At 42.5% G+C, this 21,116-nt stretch overlaps 1 protein-coding gene across 2 annotated transcripts in view; it reads left to right on the top strand.

The window, feature by feature from the left end:
- ptpn18 (protein tyrosine phosphatase non-receptor type 18) overlaps positions 1-21,116 on the top strand; it is a 50,739-nt gene that overhangs the window by 8,979 nt on the left and 20,644 nt on the right. For both annotated transcript variants that reach the window (XM_038271219.1, XM_038271218.1), the window contains 11 exons: positions 1,554-1,662; positions 1,787-1,863; positions 3,097-3,192; positions 6,196-6,234; positions 6,377-6,445; positions 6,525-6,587; positions 6,665-6,807; positions 7,638-7,704; positions 7,897-7,974; positions 9,152-9,244; positions 20,167-20,219. In XM_038271219.1, the coding sequence (XP_038127147.1) occupies positions 1,554-1,662; positions 1,787-1,863; positions 3,097-3,192; positions 6,196-6,234; positions 6,377-6,445; positions 6,525-6,587; positions 6,665-6,807; positions 7,638-7,704; positions 7,897-7,974; positions 9,152-9,244; positions 20,167-20,219 (887 nt within the window). The remainder of the gene's footprint in view (positions 1-1,553; positions 1,663-1,786; positions 1,864-3,096; positions 3,193-6,195; positions 6,235-6,376; positions 6,446-6,524; positions 6,588-6,664; positions 6,808-7,637; positions 7,705-7,896; positions 7,975-9,151; positions 9,245-20,166; positions 20,220-21,116) is intronic.

Genomic DNA, 21,116 nt, shown 5'->3' with positions numbered 1-21,116 from the left:
TATAAAATATTGCACAAAATGAGCATTTCTTCATGGAAGGTAGCTTTTAACAACAGAAAAAGGAACAGTGGCGTGCACAGACATTTTTGGGGGCAGGTGCTCAGGTTGGAAAAAGGGCTCCTCGTATGTAGTAGTCTAATTGTTAATATGGTGGAATTTTTAAATGAATCTAATCTATTAACCTAAAGCAGTATGCCTGGTCTGGTTGTTCCATGTCAGGTACGTCGGTCATTAACCTTTACAAAGGAACATTACAGCAGAACTGCAGTCGGTCATTGCTGTAACTAAGATCCTAAGGCAAAATATGAACTTGATGCTGCCTGTGATTTTATCTATTAATGTGATTTTGCTGGTGAAGCTCTGTGGAGTTATTATATTGGTTCATTAATTTAGCTCTATTGTAAATCTGTCAGATTTGAAGGCTGATGACATCATGCACGCACAATTACCAAATAGAAAAATACTATAGGATCAACTGACGTGTACTTTTAATTCAGTCTTTATGTAAAGTCTTAAAATTATATGTAAGATGTAATTACCATAATAATGTCAACAATCCATGTATATTACATTTACATCATCAATTTAGCACTTTTGGCACGTCTGTATTATTCTGCTTCATTAACACATTAATTTTATTGTGATGGATTTATATAACATGTTATTTTACATGATTTATAGACTTCATTCACTTTATAATGACTATGTAATGTGATTGGCCGATTTTTTCTTTAAAATTCTTAAAAAGTTAAAGTTAATCTACTGATGCTATGAAACAGCCAGTCTGTGTCAAAATGATGAATTTATCTTTATTTTAAAAGTCGTTAATCCCCCTGAAAATGAGAACATCATGGTTGTTCGATGCTGTAGGGAACGGATTGTTTACATTGCGACCGGTCTAACTAGGGAGTACCAATATGGCGGCCGGTGGCTTCACTTCAGCCCCGTACTACCAACGAGCAATCAGCAATCCAGGGAATAAATAGAGATCAGTAATAATTAGATGTATGAGTTGCTTTAGTTTTAGTAGTTGCCAAGTAGAGGCCACTAAACACGTTATACAATTAACTAACCGGTTGGTGAAGGAAGTGTATATGATTGTTTGGTTACCTGGATGGTTAGCTGGCCGTTCACCAGGGTAAGGCTCGTTTGAGGTGGTGCTACACGTCTTGTGGTGCAAAATTATAAAAATCTAGACCAGTGATTGGCGACTCCAGTCTTTGAGGGCCGGTTTCCTTCAACATTTAGATTCATCCTAGGTCCAACACACCTGAATCAAAAGGTTGAATCACCTCCCCAGTATGCAATCAATTTCTCCAGTCCAGGATACAGGCCCTCCAGGACTGGAGTTGCCCACCCCTGATCTAGACGCCGGGTTTGATAGGCTTTTAAACTGATTAAGGGTATTTTGTTCCAAAGACTAAAAAATTTCAGGAGGCCAATTTTTTCTCCAGAGGGGAAAAGGACAGCTCCTCTAGCACCATCTAGTGTCCTATCTGTGTACGTCCCTGAAAAGGAAGCAATCACCTTCTTATGTGTGTCTGTGTTGGCAGGTGGTGCGTTCACAGTCCCTCGCGTTAAAGAAAGAACATGGCTTGACCACAGAGGCCGGATCCTTGAAGGAGAACATCAAGAAGAACCGATATAAAGACATCCTGCCATGTATGAACCCCTTTTATTCCTTCCACCTGTCCTCCGTTCTTCTGTCCCTATCATCGCTCTGCTCCACCTGTGAAAGGCTTTATCCTCTCGTCGTCTCTAACCTCGCTCTCTAACCTCGCTGCAGATGATCAGACTCGGGTGGTGCTGTCTCTGAAGACCTCAGGATCTCAGTCTGATTACATCAACGCCAGCTTCATCCAGGTGATGCAGCACATGGTTCAGCTCTCTGGGGTCTCCAGCTGTATGCAGGGAATTTTGTTCATTAATTGTTTCAAAGAAAAAGTTTGGTTAAATGAAAATGAGAAAAAAGGAAATCCAGAAATGAAACTTCAAAGAACATTCTTAATCAACAGGTTTTGAGTTTCTTTTCTTTAACTTATTTTTTAAATATTTTTTTCCCAAATATTCTCATCTTTCACTTCTATTCAGTTTATTTCTATAGCTCCAATTCACATCATGTCATCTCAGGTCACTTTCCAGATCACCAGATCATCCAGTCAGATTGATTCCAAGTTTTCTATCTAAGGAAAACCAGCTGATTGCATCGACTCATTGACTCTTCAGCAATCCCTCACACTAAGCATGCTTGTAGCGACAGTGGAGAGGAAAAACTCCCTTTGAACAGGAAGAAACCTCCAGCAGAACCAGGCTCAGTGTGAGCGGCCATCTGCTGAGGCCCACTGGGGTTCAAGGAGACAGAAGCAGACATAGAAAAAGAAGCATAGATACAGATTCTGCAGAGTGGGAGAATAGAGATAGAATGAGGCAGAATGATGAAAAAGGGGGTCCCTATGTCCTCCAGCAGTCTAAGCCTATAGCAGCAGAACTATAGAGATAGCTCAGGATAACCTGAGCCACTCTAACTAGAAGCTTTATCAAAAAGGAAAGTTTTAAGCCTAGCCTAAAAGTAGACAGGGTGTCTGCCTCACAGACTAAATTTTTATTTTGGATTTCTCTTTTCAAATTGAGTTTTAATGATCTATTTCTTTTTAATTAATGTTTTCCAGATCACATTCTTTACGCTTCTGGGAGGTTGGCTTTCCTCTGGATTCAGTGATGAAGACATATTTCTACTTTAGTAACAAGATTTTATCGGTCGGTTAGCTTGAAGAGAATTTGATCTATAAAACACAATCTGGAAAGAATGCAATTCCTTAAACTCATTATGAAAAAGAGAAATAAGAAAAATTATATTAAAATAAAAACCTCAAAGATAAATTTGTAGGAAAATATTTAATCTGAGAAGACATTAAAGTTAGTCTCTAAACTGTTATATTTTGAGACATTTTTCAGTTTCATTTCTAGATTGAACTTTTTTCTACAGATTTCCATTTACAAAACCTGTTCTTTACCTGAAAGAATAGTGGAACAGAATTGCCTCCATACAGCTGCTGTAAGGAAGCTCCAGGTGTGACTCTAATGTTTGTCCTGCAGGGGGCGTCAGGTGACCGCAAATACATCGCCTCTCAGGCGCCTCTCAGCTCCACTGTGACTGACTTCTGGAGGATGATCTGGCAGCACCAAACCAAGGTCAGACCCTGGTTCCAGGAAATAGTCTGGTCCACAGGGGCTCAGTATATTTAGTGAATGAGGTGTAACATTGGACCATATTTCTGTCCTCCTGCTCCAGCATTAGTGGGAATTTTCTGAATCCGATTTCTTTCACGTTCAGCCGATTCTGTTAAAGTCTGTCTCCAAAATTTGTTTTTTTATGTTTAAAGCTTCCAGAACGTCTTTAACTTCTTTTTCCTGACTCCATCCTAAAGCGAATTGTCCAATCAGGAGGAAGCTCAGCTGACCTTTAAGCCAATCAGATCAGATCTTTATTTCTGCAGAAAAGCATCAGCTGCCTCCACTAAAACCGTCCTGATTGTTAATTTATGGGCTTCCCTGTAGCATAGGGCTGGGTGTCGGCGGTGAAAGGAAGCGGACCGGGTCGGGTTCATGGGGCTAAAGGGGAGCAGCGTCGTTCTGAATGAGAGCAAATCCCCGTCAGGCAGGGAGCAGCTGCTTCTCTAAAGTCTCTGCTGACGTCTTTCGTTCCTGGTTTCATGTAAAATCATCTCTAGATGATTAGTTCTGCTGTTGGTTCCTCAGCAGGTCTGAGTTGTTCATGAATCCAGAGAAGGTTCCTGGCCCTCTGTGGATCATGGTGGGTCTGCAGGTGGGACCCCTCCAGAGCCACTCCTGGTCTCTGAGCTTTTTTAAGTTGATCCAAAGGGTGTTTGTATCCAGCTCCTTTAGTCCCAGTTTAAGCTTCTCAACCGGAGAAGGATGGAGTGGTTCTGGTGCTGGTTTCAGGGGCGCATTCAGGAAATTTGGTAACCTGACTCCGCTAGATGGATTTGCTCCGCATATCCATCTGGAAACCTTCCGTTGAAGTAATTTTGGGAAGGGGCGAAAATACTGGTTAGCTGATTGGCCTATGTTGGTGATAGACGGGCCAAATAAACCAATCAGATCAACGAAGCATATGACGTACTAACAGAGCGACGACGAAGAGGAGCCAATTGATAGATCAAACTCTTGCTGAAACCAGTCGGGAGAAGAGCAAAAACATCTTTTCCTCTGAGAAAAGCCTCCAGAGCAGTGTTTTGCTCTTCTTTCAGTGAAGAAATACTCTGTAATTCCCATAAAACTTGCTCGATAGCCACGCTAACGCTAGTTTCATCGGCTGAAGCCGCCATGTTCTTTAGACTGAACTGTCGCGCTTCTCGTTGCGTCACACCTCAACCCGCCTCAAAGCCAACGCTGATTGGACGTTCGTTTGGTGAACGGCTCCAAATTTTCTTCAACGGAGAGTCTCCAGACTGATCTGCGAGTGAAACCTTGAAAGCTCGCGAGATCAGGATGGTCTCACGAGGCTAGAAATTTGGGACCATAGGCAAAGACAGGCATGGGGCCCTCTGAATTGAGAGGAAAACACATAAGACAGACCCATTCTACAGATAGAGAAATGTTAATAGAATAGGCCTCCAAATGAAAAATGGACGACGGAGGAGACTCATCCACGACCCCCGACACTAAACTCTCCTCCTCTTGCATGTTTCCGCTGTCCATAGCGTTCCTTGACAGCGTCGTTTCTAAGTCACCAATTTAGTGCCACTTGGTCCCAATGGAATTTCCCATTGGGAACCTGCTAGCACTAAGTTGCTAACTGGTTAGCAAGATGCTTCCCACAAACCGACCACAATCAAAGTACTTCCGAACCTTCTGCCATAACAATCCCGCCCCCTTGATAATCGACCAATCACATTGACTTTATTCACTCGTGTAAAGTCGTGCACCACTCAGGAGAATTCAGAAATGCATCGTCCGGAACGGCCGCTTCCCAATGACTTTAATATTATCAGCGTTCTGATGGCATTTTAGCCAAAGGATAATTAATGTGCACAAATAAGGAATAGTTGTAATAACCATACATTTAAACAGAGTTCTCTCCGGGTACTCCGGCTTCCTCCTAGAGACCAAAAACATGACTGTTAGGTTAATTGACTTCTCTAAATTCCCCTTAGGTGTGAGTGTGAAAAGTTGTTTGTCCTGTTTGTCTCTGTGTTGCCCTGCGATGGACTGGAGACCTGTCCAGGGTGGACCCCGCCTCTCGCCCGTAGACAGCTGGAGATAGACACCAGCAGCCCTCGCCACCCTACTTAGGATTAAGCATGTTAGAAAATGGATGTATGGATGTAAACAGAGTTTTGTGGGGCCCCCAGGAACTTAAAGCCCTAGACAACTGCCTAGTATTGCCTATTGCTAAATCCCCCTGGCTGGTGTTTTATCCCTGAGGAAGGGGATGGATCAGAGCACCACCTAAAGACTTCCCTCACGTGTTTCCTTTCTGGCAATGGCGTAACGACACAACAATAGGCCTGTTAGCAACATTATCTAGATGGACATGAAGTACAACACGTGATAACGGTTCAGGATACGGCAACGGTTCCATAAATCGGCCAAGAAGATACAATTATGCAATTCTCAGTAGCATATGATCACACACGGAAATATAGTGACTGCGCACCATGAATGGAACCATCAGTGACAGCGCATCGCCACATGTTAGCCCAACAAGCCATGGGGGCTACCTTCAGCTTCACCGCTCCCCTCCTCACCCACGCTCTCTCCATTGATTTCCTGGTCGCCATCTTTACTCCCTGCAACGTCCTCCTCTCCCTCTTTGGTTTTTTGAAAGAACGTGTTTATTTTCTTTCCTTTTTCTTGTCTGGAATCTGCAATTTTTCACACCATTACATCTGCAAAGAGATGTCCTAGTCTGCAATTTCGTAAGGGGCCCACCAGGTGTCAGTGATGGGGTCCCTAAGAGGTCGTGGGCCCGAAAGAAACTGATGTCTCTGCTTACTGATATTTATTGCTTCCTGGTACCTCCACTCTCCACCCGCGGATCAGGATGAATGGATCTCTGGTTCTGGTGGAAAAGGTTTTTAGTGTCTCCAGATGATGATCTGCTGGGACATCGATGTCTCCCTCACCTCCAGAAGCTTCAGGATCCGACTAACTTCTGAATCTGTGTTTCAGGTGATAATCATGGCCTGCAGGGAGATCGAGATGGGGAAGGTAGCGCCTTTCTCCCTTTCTTTGTCTTCTGCTTTTCTTTGAACATATTAAACATTTTTTTATTTCCAATCATGAAGCTCAGTGGATTGAAATAGCTTCTAATAGTGACGGTTCTGTTTTTGGTTCTGGGCTTTCTCTGCAGAAAAAGTGTGAGTCCTACTGGGCAGCTCCTCATCAGTCTGCAGCATTTGGACCTTTTACTGTAACTTCTGTAAGAACCCAGAACTGTCTGACCTCCTTCTGATCTATTCCTGATCAGAACCTAACATGTTGTCCCTGTAACCATCCAGGAGGCGGAGTCCCGACCCAATGAGGACGTTGTGGTCAGAACTCTGACTGTCAGCTATCAGCAGGTGGGAGCCCACTTCCGTTCACTTTTAACGAGAGTCAGATCACACCTTCATCCCCTGTCCTCCTTCGTCCTCTGCAGGACGTCCGTTCAGTGGTTCAGTTCCAATACTTATCCTGGCCGGACCACGACGTCCCCTATGAGAACGCAGGCGTTCTGGACCTGCTGGAGCGAGCAAGGAGCAGCCGAGGAGGTGATACCGCCCCTGTTCTGGTCCACTGCAGGTAAGGACAGAGACAATAAGACATACTGAGAGACAATGAGACAAACCCAGAGACAATGAGACACACTGAGAGACAATGAGACAAACCAAGAGATAATTAGACACACTGAGAGACAATGAGACAAACCCAGAGACTATGAGACACACTGAGAGACAATAAAGCATTCTAAGAGACAATGAGAGACAAAGAGACTCACTGAGAGACAAAGAGACACACTGAGAGACAATAAAGTATTCTAAGAGACAATGAGACAAACCAAGAGATGATTAGACACACTGAGAGACAATGAGAGACACTGAGAGACAAAGAGACACACTGAGAGACAAGGAGACACACTGAGAGACGAGGAGACACACTGAGAGACGAGGAGACACACTAAGAGACACTGAGAGACAATGAGACACACTGAGAGACAATAAAGCATTCTAAGAGACAATGAGACAAACCAAAAGATGATTAGACACACTGAGAGACAATGAGAGACACTGAGAGACAAAGAGACACACTGAGAGACAAGGAGACACACTGAGAGACGAGGAGACACACTAAGAGACACTGAGAGACAATGAGGCATAGTGAGAGACTCTCAGAGACACGCGGTGTCGCCCTCTAATCGGTGCTTAGTTTCACATCATCTCTGCAGCTTGTTTGTGCCAACAGCTCTGATCACAGGTCAGCTGGTCATTAACATTCATCAGGAGCCCCCCCCCCCCCCCCACAGCCAGCCAGCCAACGCTCAGAGAGCAGGAGGCTGTGAATATGCAGCAGGTAACACCTGCTATCGATGGCACGGCTAACATGCTCACTGCATCTGCTGCTGTGTGTTTCAGTGCGGGCTGTGGGAGGACAGGAGTCATCTGTGCTCTCGACTACATCTATGACCTTCTGGTTACCAAGGTAACACACGTCAACAAGATCCTATTCTATTCCTTAGCTAGTTCTGATAAACATCTCTGGATAAAGAGCAGAAGCTCTGGAAGCAGATGGGTCCTTCAGGAGGAAGCACATGATGATGATGATGATCAGAAACGAGGACAGCTGTCAGCTTTTAAAATGATGGGTCTGTTTGTTGTCCTGTTCCTTCTGCAGCGGATCTCCCAAGACTTCAGCATCCTGAGCATTGTCCTGGAACTCCGCAGACAAAGACCCTCTGCTGTGCAGACCAAAGTAGGTGCCCTCAGTCCAGACAATCATCTGCAGCACTTCCACACACTTCCCTGGAATTACAGCACTTTCTTCCCGTTATTCGTAGTAATATGTCCACAGGTCTCCAACCTCTTTCAGTTTTATAAATTCTCCAGCAGTTTTTATTTAGTCCAGCAGCTGCACAGCCCTGTTCCACTTTGCGCGTGTAGTTTATCGATAAAAAAACGGAGGTGATCCTGAAGGCAGCATTTATTGGGGCAATAATAATGAACACAGTCAGATAAACACAAATCAAATGAACATTTTGCCAAATGAAACAAAAAGATAACCTCCATCATAGCCGGCGGTCCTTTACACACGGCTATGCAGAGAGAGGGCCGCTGCAGGCGGGCTAACGATAGCCCTGGCTGCTGCAGACGGGTTATCGATAGCCCTGGCTGCAGCAGACGGGTTAAAGTTAGCCCTAGCCGCTGCAGACGGGCTAAAGTTAGCCCTGGCTGCTGCAGACGGGCTAACATTAGCCCTGGCTGCTGCAGACGAGCTAACGTTAGCCCCATACAAGTAAGCATAATGAGAAACGGTCATTGTTTTTGGATAAGCAAGATGCCACGACTTATGAGTAACTTTCACTTAACGTATGTCAATGATCAGATAACTTACCTGGAACTTATGGCCCACGTATGGATGGCCAACGCTTGCATACGTCGGGACGTAAGGTCCGTATGTTGATGTGTTTCAGCGTACTTATCCAACGTATGCCAGCATTTTTGTCAGATTTTTTCGTACATCAGGCATACGCTGATCTAAATCGTCAAGGTGTGACAGGGCCATTACAGTCCACTTATATTGGGTGAATTTCAGCACATATTCAGGTTTTAGAAATTTACGTAGAAGGACCTGGAAAAAAAGCTATCTCAGGTTTCAGGTCTCAGAAAAATATTGTCAGGTCTCTGGTAAACATTTGTAAGATTTCAGGTCTGATGAACAATGGGAAAAAAAAATTTTTATCAGATCTCTGGGAAAAAGTTTAATAATAAGCTAATTTCTAAAATCTGATTGAGCTTTTTTTCCAAACACTTGTTTTTCTGGGACCTGAAGAAGTCCTGAAATGAACCCTTTACACAACGCTCTACCAGCTGAAAGTGTTGACATTATCTGTGAGGCCATCCCTCAGTTTATACCTGCATCATCTCTGCAGGATCAATATCGCTTCATCTTCACCGCAGTCGCCAGCATGTTTGAACGCTTCCTGCAGACATCTGATGACGGTCTCTACTGCAACCTGTCTGAGGTAAAACACAGTGATGTCCCAGAGCATGCAACACAGGAGGAAGTCCTCTCAAAGCAGTGCGGAAAGAAGAAGTGCTTCGACTAACTTCCTGTATGGAAATTCAGAGCTGCAACTTGACTATTAGTTGTTCCGATCGCAGAGAGACATTAGAAGAGAGGATTTCAGAAACGAGAGCAGATGTAGGACGACCCCTGACAGGTAGGCTCTGCTGGCTGATCGTTTCTGCTCCTTTTTCTGTTCATGTGTCTGAGGAAGGTCTGACAGGTCGGCATGGCAACGCTTGGTTACTCAATCAAAAAGGAGGATCATTCTGAATTCATCTCAGTCGTTTTGAAAAGCCGTTTCTTTCTAACCATGAGGTCTTTCAGATGCGCTCTTATCTACACAAAACAGAGTAGAAGAACTGGTTTGGTGAGCCTCGCCGTTTGAGGCGAGAGGCTCCATGCCGTCTGGGACAAACACTGAGGGAAAATTATTATTTTTTTTTTTTCAAATTGTTTTCCACTTCTTGGAACGCCTGTTTGTTGGCACTGAGGTCAGAAGGTTCCAGAAAGCAGAATGAACCAGCATGAATTTTCACTAAGCGTAATGATGACTTCAAATTCTGCTCATCTTACACAACCACGACCATCTCCAGGTCAGACATCAGGTTCTTCTCTCTTCAGCGTCTAATCATGACCTTCTAAAGTTCATGGCAGCTTGTAGAACCACGGTAGATGGTTTAGGTTCTGTCTGGTTTAACTTCATCCACCTATTTCCTTCCGCTTTATCCTGGGGCCGGGTCATGGATGCAGCAGTCTAAGCAGGGCCAGCTCAGAGACTTAGTCCCTCCAGCGTGTCCTAGGCCTTCCACCAGGCCTCCTCCCAATGGGACATGCCTGGAAGGGAGGCGACCAAAAGGCATCCGGAACAGATGCCCGAGCCTCCTCAGTTGGCTCCTTTCGACATGGAGGAGCAGCGACTCTACTCTGAGCTCCTCCCGGGTAACTGAGCTCCTCACCCGATCTGAAAGGGTGCGCCCAGCCACCCTGCGTAGGAAACTCATTTCTACCACTTGTATTCCCAATCTTGTCCTTTCGGTCATTACCCAGATCTCATGACCATGAGGGTGGGAACGTAGCCTCGTGAGACCATCCTGATCTCGTAGAATGGGTCTGTTTTATGTGATGTCTTCTCAATTCAGAGGGCCCCATGCCTGTCTTTGCCTATGGCCCCAAATTTCTAGCCTCGTGAGACCATCCTGATCTCGCGAGCTTTCAAGGTTTCACTCGCTAATCAGTCTGGAGACTCTCCGTTAAAGAAAATTTGGAGCCGTTCACCAAACGAACGTCCAATCAGTGTTGGCTTTGAGGCGGGTTGAGGTGTGACGCAACGAGAAGCGCGACAGTTCAGTCTAAAGAACATGGCGGCTTCAGCCGATGAAACTAGCGTTAGCGTGGCTATCGAGCAAGTTTTATCGGAATACAGAGTATTTCTTCACTGAAAGAAGAGCAAAACACTGCTCTGGAGGCTTTTCTCAGAGAAAAAGATGTTTTTGCTCTTCTCCCGACTGGTTTCAGCAAGAGTTTGATCTATCAATTGGCTTCTCTTCATCGTCGCTCTGTTAGTACGTCATATGCTTCGTTGATCTGATTGGTTTATTTGGCCCGTCTATCACCAACATAGGCCAATCAGCTAACCAGTATTTTCGCCCCTTCCCAAAATTACTTCTATGGAAGGTTTCCAGATGGATATGCGGAGCAAATCCATCTAGCGGAGTCTGGTTAGTGGGAACGTAGATTGATCGGTAAATTGAGAGCTTTGCCCCCTCGGCTCAGCTCCCTCTTCACCACGACAGGCCGATACAGCGACCGCATCACTGCCGACATCTGTCGATTTCATGCTCCATCCGTCCCTCGTGAACAAGACCCCTAAATACTTGAACTCCTCCACTTGAGACGAAGACTCTCCACCGACCTGAAGAGGGGAGTCCACCTTTCTCCTGTGGAGAACCATGGCTTCGGATTTGGAGATGCTGATCCTCATCCCGGCCGCTTCACTCTCGGCTGCAAACGGCCCCAGTGCACGTTGGAGGGCCTGGTTTGATGAGGCCAACAGGACAACATCATCTGCAAACAGCAGAGGTGATATCCTGAGGTTCCCCAAACCGGACATCCTCTGGTCCCTGGCTGTGCCTAGAAATTCTGTCCATTAATGTAATGAACAGAACCGGTGACAAAGGGCATCTGTTGGTCCTTGTTGGCAGACATCATCTTCTAAGGAGCCCTCTGGTCTGGTTGGAATCTGGAGTATGACAAGATCATTTATTTATTTATTTATTTTGCTTCATTGTTCCGTTGTTGCCCAACTTTGACCGAGCTTCAGATAATTTCACAGCTATTTTTGTTTGACAGCTGCTAGGAGATGCTTGCGCTGTGTTTGGTTTCCTAGCAACATTGTCTGACATGGTGTCCAGAGGAGGTTTTCCTAGGAGTCCTGAGCTTCATCCAGATGCAACCTTGTTAACTCCTGCTGCTGCCTGGTTTTTAGGGAGAAAGTTTTCCTTTGTCTGCCCTCTCAGTTCTGGTGGGGGGGGGTTAGGCCTTCAACGTTCATGATCCTTTCTCTAGATTTATAGCTTAACCTTGTCTTATGTTGGTGAACGTTGCAGAGTGTGGCATTTCAACTATGCAACTGACAGCTGACTTTACTTCTAGGGATGTATGATATATGATATTTTTTTCATGCATTGATGTTTTGGGCCTGGTGATGCACTAAAGGGCATCTCTCTAACATCTATAAATATAAATATCAGTGTGCTGTTGTCTTGTGTTCTCAAAAATAAGTATTCAATAAATATACGTTTGACCTAATTTTTGGAAAATTAGCCTAATGAAAGTCTAACTGTAGGTCCATGAGCCTCCACCCGAGTGTCCCCACCAACTTTCATCACAAAGTTAAACCCTTGCGCTGACGGTAGCCTGGACACCGGCGGCCTCGTGCTTACCGAAGCACGGTAAGGCAGGTGGGTGGAAGCATACCGTCATCGGGTCGGGATGTTTGCTCCATCCCCGGCTGGCTCCCTGCCCCCGTACGCCGGGGTTACTAGACCTGACCCGAAGCTGATGGCTCGGTTCGAGTGCCCGGTTCAGCTAGTATTGCTATTCTTAGCATTAGCTAAAGTTAGCATTAGCTAGAGTTAGCATTATCCAGAGTTAGTATTAGCTACTGTTAATATTAGCTAGAGTTAGTATTAGCTACCGTTAGCATTAGCTACAGTTAGAATTAGCTACTTAGCTAGTGATAGCATTAGCTACTGTTAGCATTAGCTAGAGTTAGCATTAGCTAGAGTTAGTATTAGCTACTGTCAGTATTGCTACTGTTAGCTTTAGCTAGAGTTAGCATTAGCTATAGTTAGCATTAGCTACTGTTAGTATTAACTACCGTTAGTATTGGCTAGTGATAGCATTAGCTACTGTTAGCATTAGCTACAGTTAGCATTAGCTAGAGTTAGTATTAGCTACTGTCAGTATTGCTACTGTTAGCTTTAGCTAGAGTTAGCATTAGCTATAGTTAGCATTAGCTACAGTTAGTATTAACCATAGATATCCATAATAAAGGCTAGATGTCTCGTCCGCGCTGCTGGCCAATGGGGGTCGACGTCCGCACGTGGCGGCCATCTTACAACAGGCAGCTCGCTCATTCGTAGCATTGTGTTTCAATGGCACATGTACTGAAATAACCATAACTTCCTCAATTGTCTAACTATTCTCAAACTGTTTGGTTTGTTAAACAAAAGTCAGACATGTAGTTGTGATACTGCACACTTAGGAATAATTATAACCATGGAATTTCATATGAAAAGAACACTGAATAGAACATACAGGTGCAATAAATATACACATGCACAAGGTATTTATGTTAAATCAATATATGCTATTAAAACTCAGTGTACAGAATGGCAACCATATATATATGGTCCCAGAAATATATATTTATATATATATTTTATATATAATGTATATATACAATATATATATAATATATATATATATATACACTATATTGCCAAAAGTATTTGCTCACCTGCCTTGACTCACATATGAGCTTAAGTGACATCCCGTTCCTAATCCATAGGGTTCAATATGACGTCGGTCCACCCTTTGCAGCTAGAACAGCTTCAACTCTTCTGGGAAGGCTGTCCACAAGGTTTAGGAGTGTGTTTATGGGAATTTTTGACCATTCTTCCAGAAGCGCATTTGTGAGGTCGCACACTGATGTTGGACGAGAAGGCCTGGCTCTCAGTCTCCGCTCTAATTCATCCCAAAGGTGTTCTATCGGGTTGAGGTCAGGACTCTGTGCAGGCCAGTCAAGTTCATCCACACCAGACTCTGTCATCCATGTCTTTATGGACCTTGCTTTGTGCACTGGTGCACAGTCATGTTGGAAGAGGAAGGGGCCAGCTCCAAACTGTTCCCACAAAGTTGGGAGCATGGAATTGTCCAAAATGTCTTGGTATGCTGAAGCATTCAGAGTTCCTTTCACTGGAACTAAGGGGCCAAGCCCAGCTCCTGAAAAACAACCTCACACCATAATCCCCCCCTCCACCAAACTTTACACTTGGCACAATGCAGTCAGACAAGTACCGTTCTCCTGGCAACCGCCAAACCCAGACCCGTCCATCAGATTGCCAGATGGAGAAGCGCGATTCGTCACTCCAGAGAACGCGTCTCCACTGCTCTAGAGTCCAGTGGCGGCGTGCTTTACACCACCGCATCCGACGCTTTGCATTGCACTTGGTGATGTATGGCTTGGATGCAGCTGCTCGACCATGGAAACCCATTCCATGAAGCTCTCTGCGCACTGTTCTTGAGCTAATCTGAAGGCCACATGAAGTTTGGAGGTCTGTAGTGATTGACTCTGCAGAAAGTTGGCGACCTCTTCGCACTATGCGCGTCAGCATCCGCTGACCCCGCTCCGTCAGTTTACGTGGCCTACCACTTCGTGGCTGAGTTGCTGTCGTTCCCAAACACTTCCATTTTCTTATAATACAGCTGACAGTTGACTGTGGAATATTTAGGAGCGAGGAAATTTCACGACTGGATTTGTTGCACAGGTGGCATCCTATCACAGTTCCACGCTGGAATTCACTGAGCTCCTGAGAGCGACCCATTCTTTCACAAATGTTTGTAAAAACAGTCTGCATGCCTAGGTGCTTGAATTTATACACCTGTGGCCATGGAAGTGATTGGAACACCTGATTCCAATAATTTGGATGGGTGAGCAAATACTTTTGGCAATATAGTGTATATATATTGTATATATAATATATATATACAATATATATATATATATATATATATATATAATGTATATATACAATATATATATAATATATATATATATATATATATTGTATATATAATATATATATACAATATATATATATTGTATATATATATATATATATATACAATATATATATATATATATATATATATATATAATATATATATATATTGTGTATATATATATATAATATATATATATATATATTGTGTATATATATATACAATATATATATATAATATAAATAATATATATATATTGTATATAAAATATATATATATATATTATAATACATATATATATATATATATATATATAAACACTTTTATTTGAGTGTGATTAATTATTTCACAGTCCTAATTTATTTATATTTACATAAATACTTTTATAATATAAATATTACTGTTATAATAAATTTGAAATACTGACAAAAAAGGCTTATTGTGTGGCAACCTCTTGGTGTAGAAGCATAATCCAGGTTTCAAATTAAAGGTTGCACTGTGAAGTTTCATGTAGACTATTCGGATTATATATCAGTAATTACACAAAAGTTCCTATTTTTAAACCATTATAAAAGTGAAATTTATTTGCTATTAAAATTGGTACAATAGTCCCCTTCACAAGTATACAGGTGCTGGTCATAAAATTAGAATATCATGAAAAAGTAGATTGATTTCAGTAATTCCATTTAAAAAGTGAAACTTGTATATTATATTCATACATTACATACAAACTCATATATTTCAGATGTTTATTTTGTTTAATTTTGATGATTACAAATGACAACAAATGAAAATCTCAAATTCATCATATCAGAAAATTAGAATATTACTGAAGACCAATAAAAACAAAGGATTTATAGAAATGTTGGCCAACTGAAAAGTATGAACATGAAAAGTATGAGCATGTACAGCACTCAGTATTTAGTTGGGCCTCCTTTGGCCTGTATTACTGCAGCAATGCGGCGTGGCATGGAGTCGATCAGTCTGTGGCACTGCTCAGGTGTTATGATAGCCCAGGTTGCTCTAATAGTGGCTTTTAGCTCTTCTGAATTGTTGGGTCTGGTGTATTGCATCTTCTTCTTCACAATACCCCATAGATTTTCTATGGGGTTAAGGTCAGGAGAGTTTGCTGGCCAATTAAGAACAGGGATACCATGGTCCTTCAACCAGGTACTGGTAGCTTTGGCACTGTGTGCAGGTGCCAAGTCCTGTTGGAAAATGAAATCTGCATCTCCAAAAAGTTGGTCAGCTGCAGGAAGCATGAAGTGCTCTAAAACTTCCTGGTATGTGGCTGCGTTGACCCTGGACCTCAGAAAACACAATGGACCAACACCAGCAGATGACATGGCACCCCAAACCATCACTGACTGTGGAAACTTTACACTGGACTTCAAGCAACGTGGATGAAGTGCCTCTCTTCTTTTCCTCCAGACTCTGGGACCTTGATTTCCAAAGGAAATGCAAAATTTACTTTCATCAGAGAACATGACTTTGGACCACTCACCAGCAGTCCAGTCCTGTTTCTCTTTAGCCCAGGCAAGACGCTTCTGACGCTGTCTGTGGTTCAAGAGTGGCTTGACACAAGGAATGCGACAGCAGAAACCCATGTCTTTCATACGTCTGTGTGTGGTGGTTCTTGAAGCACTCACTCCAGCTGCAGTCCACTCTTTGTGAATCTCCCCCACATTTTTGAATGGGTTTTGTTTCACAATCCTCTCCAGGGTGCGGTTATCTCTCTTGCTTGTACACTTTTTTCGACCACATCTTTTCCTTCCCTTCGCCTCTCTATTAATGTGCTTGGACACTGAGCTCTGTGAACAGCCAGCCTCTTTAGCGATGACCTTTTGTGTCTTGCCCTCCTTGTGCAAGGTGTCGATGGTCGTCTTTTGGACAACTGTCAAGTCAGCAGTCTTCCCCATGATTGTGTAGCCTATAGAACTAGACTGAAAGACCATTTAAAGGCTTTTGCAGGTGGTTTGAGTTAATTAGCTGATTAGAGTGTGGCACCAGGGGCCATCAATTTTGAACCTTTTCACAATATTCTAATTTTCTGATATGATGAATTTGAGATTTTCATTTGTTGTCATTTGTAATCATCAAAATTAAACCAAATAAACATCTGAAATATATGAGTTTGTATGTAATGTATGAATATAATATACAAGTTTCACTTTTTAAATGGAATTACTGAAATCAATCTACTTTTTCATGATATTCTAATTTTATGACCAGCACCTGTATATAGATGTAGCATGTTGAAATCCCCACCTACACTACTGTGATGGTATACACATGGAAGACAGAGATGAAAAAATGACCCAAAAAACATAGCTTGGTTAATGCCCTTTGAAAAGGACGGTTTTATTGTGTTTCTGTCGCATGTTGTTGCTCTGTAAGCCAAGGTTGGTTATTTTGGCAATGTGGTGCAGCCTTAACTTAAAAAACAAGGACACAACCAATGTTAACAGCGTATGGTGGTGGCTGTCTATGCCATACTGCGTTTCTCCGATGTGCTCTCCAAGCACAAACACATCCTCTGACCCTATCCTCTTCCGTACAATGTACACGACCTCTAGCACTTTGATGGGCTGTGATCGTCTGGTACATGAGGTCTGACGAAGAACCCACTCTGCTGCCCTGACTACCATCACTGTGCCTTCTGATGGAATCACCAGACCTCCATTGTTTTTTAACTTCAGCAGGTGGTAGTTCTGGTCCTTGATGGCAGATGCAGCATCTGTTACCAAGCTGGCACGGCAGACATCACAGGACAGCTTTTTTAGAGCCCGTCGCACAACAAATCCTGAAATAAGAGTTGTATTATTAAAATAATTTATAATAACCATGGGGAAATTAAGGGAACATTTATCTTTTTGGGCCATTGGGATATTGATTTCCCTCAGGTTTTGACTATTGGCAATCTTGTAATACTATTAAGTCATAGCCCCGCTGTTCCTGTGTACCAGAGCCTGTATTGTACATACATCCACTAATTAACTAACGATTATCCCAAAAACCAATCATAATTTCATATCTTACATGTGAAAGGTGATCCCACTGGCACTCGTTTTGACACTACGGCGATTGGAGCATCCGTAGGCTGCACAAAAGTCTGGCATCTTCCTATTAATAGACCCAGCAAATTCCTGTAACATAATGTAAGATGTTTTGACAAACCAAATCGATTGGAAATCATGCATTAATCATGTATAAATTCTGCCTCTTCCACTGATGCAAAGTTGCTGGTTAACGTTAGCAGCTAGCTAAACTGTAACGTTAGCTGCTAACTTACTAACTTTAGGTCTCACTTCGCAGCTTCTTGTTCTTAGCCAGCTAACGTTAGGCTAATAATGAAAATACAACAACACTCAGATTATTGTTATTAGCCAACTAATAGCTACAACCACATCCACAAAGATTGTAATTTACACTAAAGATTAATTGTCATACAATCGTTATTGATAACTTGCGCAAGTAACCGTGATGCACAACTATGCTGCACGATCAAGTCATTTTTCGACAAGAAAATCTGCAATTTCGACATGTTCAAGCATCAAGAATTATAGCCACGTTCATAACGTTTGTAAGAAACCAAACTGTTTGTAAATCCGTCAAGGATTCAATGAGATAAGAGTATTTGTGTCCGTGCTGATCACTCACCTTACATTAAATACCACAGAGCACAACAGAAAGCCTGCCTGTGGTAAGATGGCCGCCCGGTGATGACGTTTGAGACTCCGCCGTAAGACATCTAGCCTTTATTATGGATATCTATGGTATTAACTACCGTTAGTATTGGCTAGTGATAGCGTTAGCTACTGTTAGCATTAGCTACAGTTAGCATTAGCTACAGTTAATATTAGCTACCGTTAGTATTGGCTACTGTTAGCATTAGCTACTGTTAATATTAGCTAGAGTTAGTATTAGCTACCATTAGTATTGGCTAGAGTTAGCATTAGCTCGTGATAGCGTTTGGTACTGTTAGCTGTCACTACCCGATCCATACCATCAGCTCATCTGTGAACCAGATACACATCTGGCTCACCCTTCATTTTACTTTGTAAAAAAGCTAAATAGCTTTTTCCCTCCCTAAATATAATAAGCATAATAAACTAAAACATTTTAAAGGTTAATAATATATTTTCTGAGATAATAAATGCTTTTAAATCCTTTCTGTTTCACCGCTCTTCTGGGATCCTATGCTACTTCCAGGAGCTACGTTTTTCGGCTTTGAATTTAAACATAAATCTAATCTTTTTCAGTTTCCTTTATTTTTTATGTTAACATTATGCTATATAGTGCGTAATCTAAACAAGGAAACAACTAAAATGCTGATAAACACTGCCCTGAGCATGACTGATGATGACGTCAGAGAAGCTGTTTGACGGAGAAAATGTAAAAAGCATCAAATTGTCTCAGAAAAGTCATTTTTTTTAAAGATTTAGCTTAGCATTCTTTAGTGATTTAAGGATAGAAATAAGTACTTTTAGTGGATCGTGCTTCCGGTTCAGATCGTGCTTCTGGTTCAGATCGTGCTTCCGGAACAGATCGTGCTTCCGGTTCTGATCGGGTAGTGACAGTGACCCAGAGCAGTCTTTGCTCTGTCAACCAGCCCAGGGCCACTTCTCACCCCGTTCTTTAACTCTGAGTCTAAAAACAACCAAACAAAGAGCAGCAAACTAAGCTGCTGTTGAGTTTGTCTCTACAAATCACACCTTTTTTTTTTTTTTTTTGAGGACCTCGCTTACTAATTATAAAAAAAGATAAAAGATCTGTGTTTAGCGGTTTATAAAGTCTAAGAAACTGAAAGCAGTTTACAGTGCCTTCTGGCAATGACACAAACATGGTGCTAAGCTGCATTGTAACCACAGCTGTCCTGAGCGGCCGCCATGCAGGCAACGCAGGTGAGGTGTTTGGTTTAAGGAGACAATAACTGAGATGGACGGAGCATCCCTAATCCACTGATCCGACCCGACCCGAGAGATCAGGAACCAACAAACCAGGACGTTTGTTCCTCAGACCCAGAGGGTGAAACATTGTTTTTGTGGGAAGTGAAGCTGTTCTCTGTGCTTCAAGTTTCCACTGATTTCATAACAAACCTTCCAAGAAAAATCCAGAGATGGTTCAGAGTTTATCAAACACACAAAGCAAAAATTGTCCATCTAAATAAGTCATGTTTTCTTCAAATTTGTCATTTTTTTTCTTGAATTGAGGAGCTAAGTTAGCAATTTGCCAATGGAACAAGACAACTTACATTTAAAATAGTCTCATTTCAAGTGCATGTTATTTAATAATCTTATTTTAAGAGTAAAAATACTAATTCCATCGGCAAAATATCTTATTTACAGGCTGATATTAAGAGTAAATACAAAAAAGACATTTAAGACATTTTTTTACTTATTTCCAAATCATTTTTTGCAGTGCATGATCTCCTTCTTGATTGGAAATGCGTTACTATGACAACAAAAGTGGGATATAAAGCAATACAAACCTGAATAAATTATGTATAAAAACATTCAACAGAGTTTAATGGTTTTGGAAGAAATGTTGCAGAACCTGGAATTGAACCAATTTCTGTCCTGTCGTCTGCAGGTGACAAAAACAGAGAAGAGAACCTCGGCAGCAGCTTCATCGTCCATCAACAGGTACAAACCAGCTGGTGGGGGGGGGTGCTCTTTGCACCGAGAGACAGACTGGCTGCTTCACCCCGAGGTGTTGAATTAACACTTTCTCACCCTCCTCTGTCAGGCGTCATCCCACCATCTCCATATGCTACCATGTTACTGTGGAAACCAGGCCATGGAGACAGGGGGGGGGGAGCTGAGGGAGGAAACGAGGGAGAACAGAGAAGGGAGAGTGGAGGTGGGAAGTGAGGAGAAAGAGGAAGTGTGAGCAGGAGAAAGTTGTAAAAATAAAAGTGAGGATCAGCGTTAGGAAACTCAGAGATCAGCCGTTCCTACCGGCGTGCGCCGTAACCATGACGATCGCTCAGCTGGAGGAGGAAGTGGAGAGTAGATTAACTTCCTGTAGAGATGCAAATATTCAGCCGTTACAGAAACCAGGTGGTGTTGGTCTGGGACAGGAAACCACCTGGATGAAAAAACCAACATAAAACAATAAAATCTAGAGGCAGGCAGACAGATCTTCAAGAATGAATCCATGAAAGCTCAGCGGTGCGTCAGAGTCTAGGCGGCATGTTGGCAATGAAATAGGATTATATAAACACCAAGGTTCCATCAGTCAACAGACCCAAACCAGCAGTCCTACTGATACTACTACTATTAAGAATAGTTATTCCAGATTCCACTTTAATCCACACGGTTGAACACATCACACAGCACAGCTAGCGAGCAATGGATTATGTTTCCATTGCTCATTCACATTAGAATGATTAGCCTTTAGATGCAAACCCCAACATGCACCGCATGTTTTTGCAAAATATTTGAACATAAATTCGTCAAATGCAAGAGGAATATCGCAGTTTGGTTAAAAGAAAGCATTTTAGTTTTATTATAATTTAGTTTGTTGCAAGGATTCTACAG

The sequence above is a fragment of the Cyprinodon tularosa genome, unplaced genomic scaffold (assembly GCF_016077235.1).
Source record: "Cyprinodon tularosa strain WSP-4 unplaced genomic scaffold, ASM1607723v1 ctg796, whole genome shotgun sequence".
In the NCBI taxonomy this organism is placed as follows: domain Eukaryota; kingdom Metazoa; phylum Chordata; class Actinopteri; order Cyprinodontiformes; family Cyprinodontidae; genus Cyprinodon; species Cyprinodon tularosa.
Note: the sequence above shows the minus strand (reverse complement) of the source record. Positions and strands in the feature narration are given on the sequence as shown.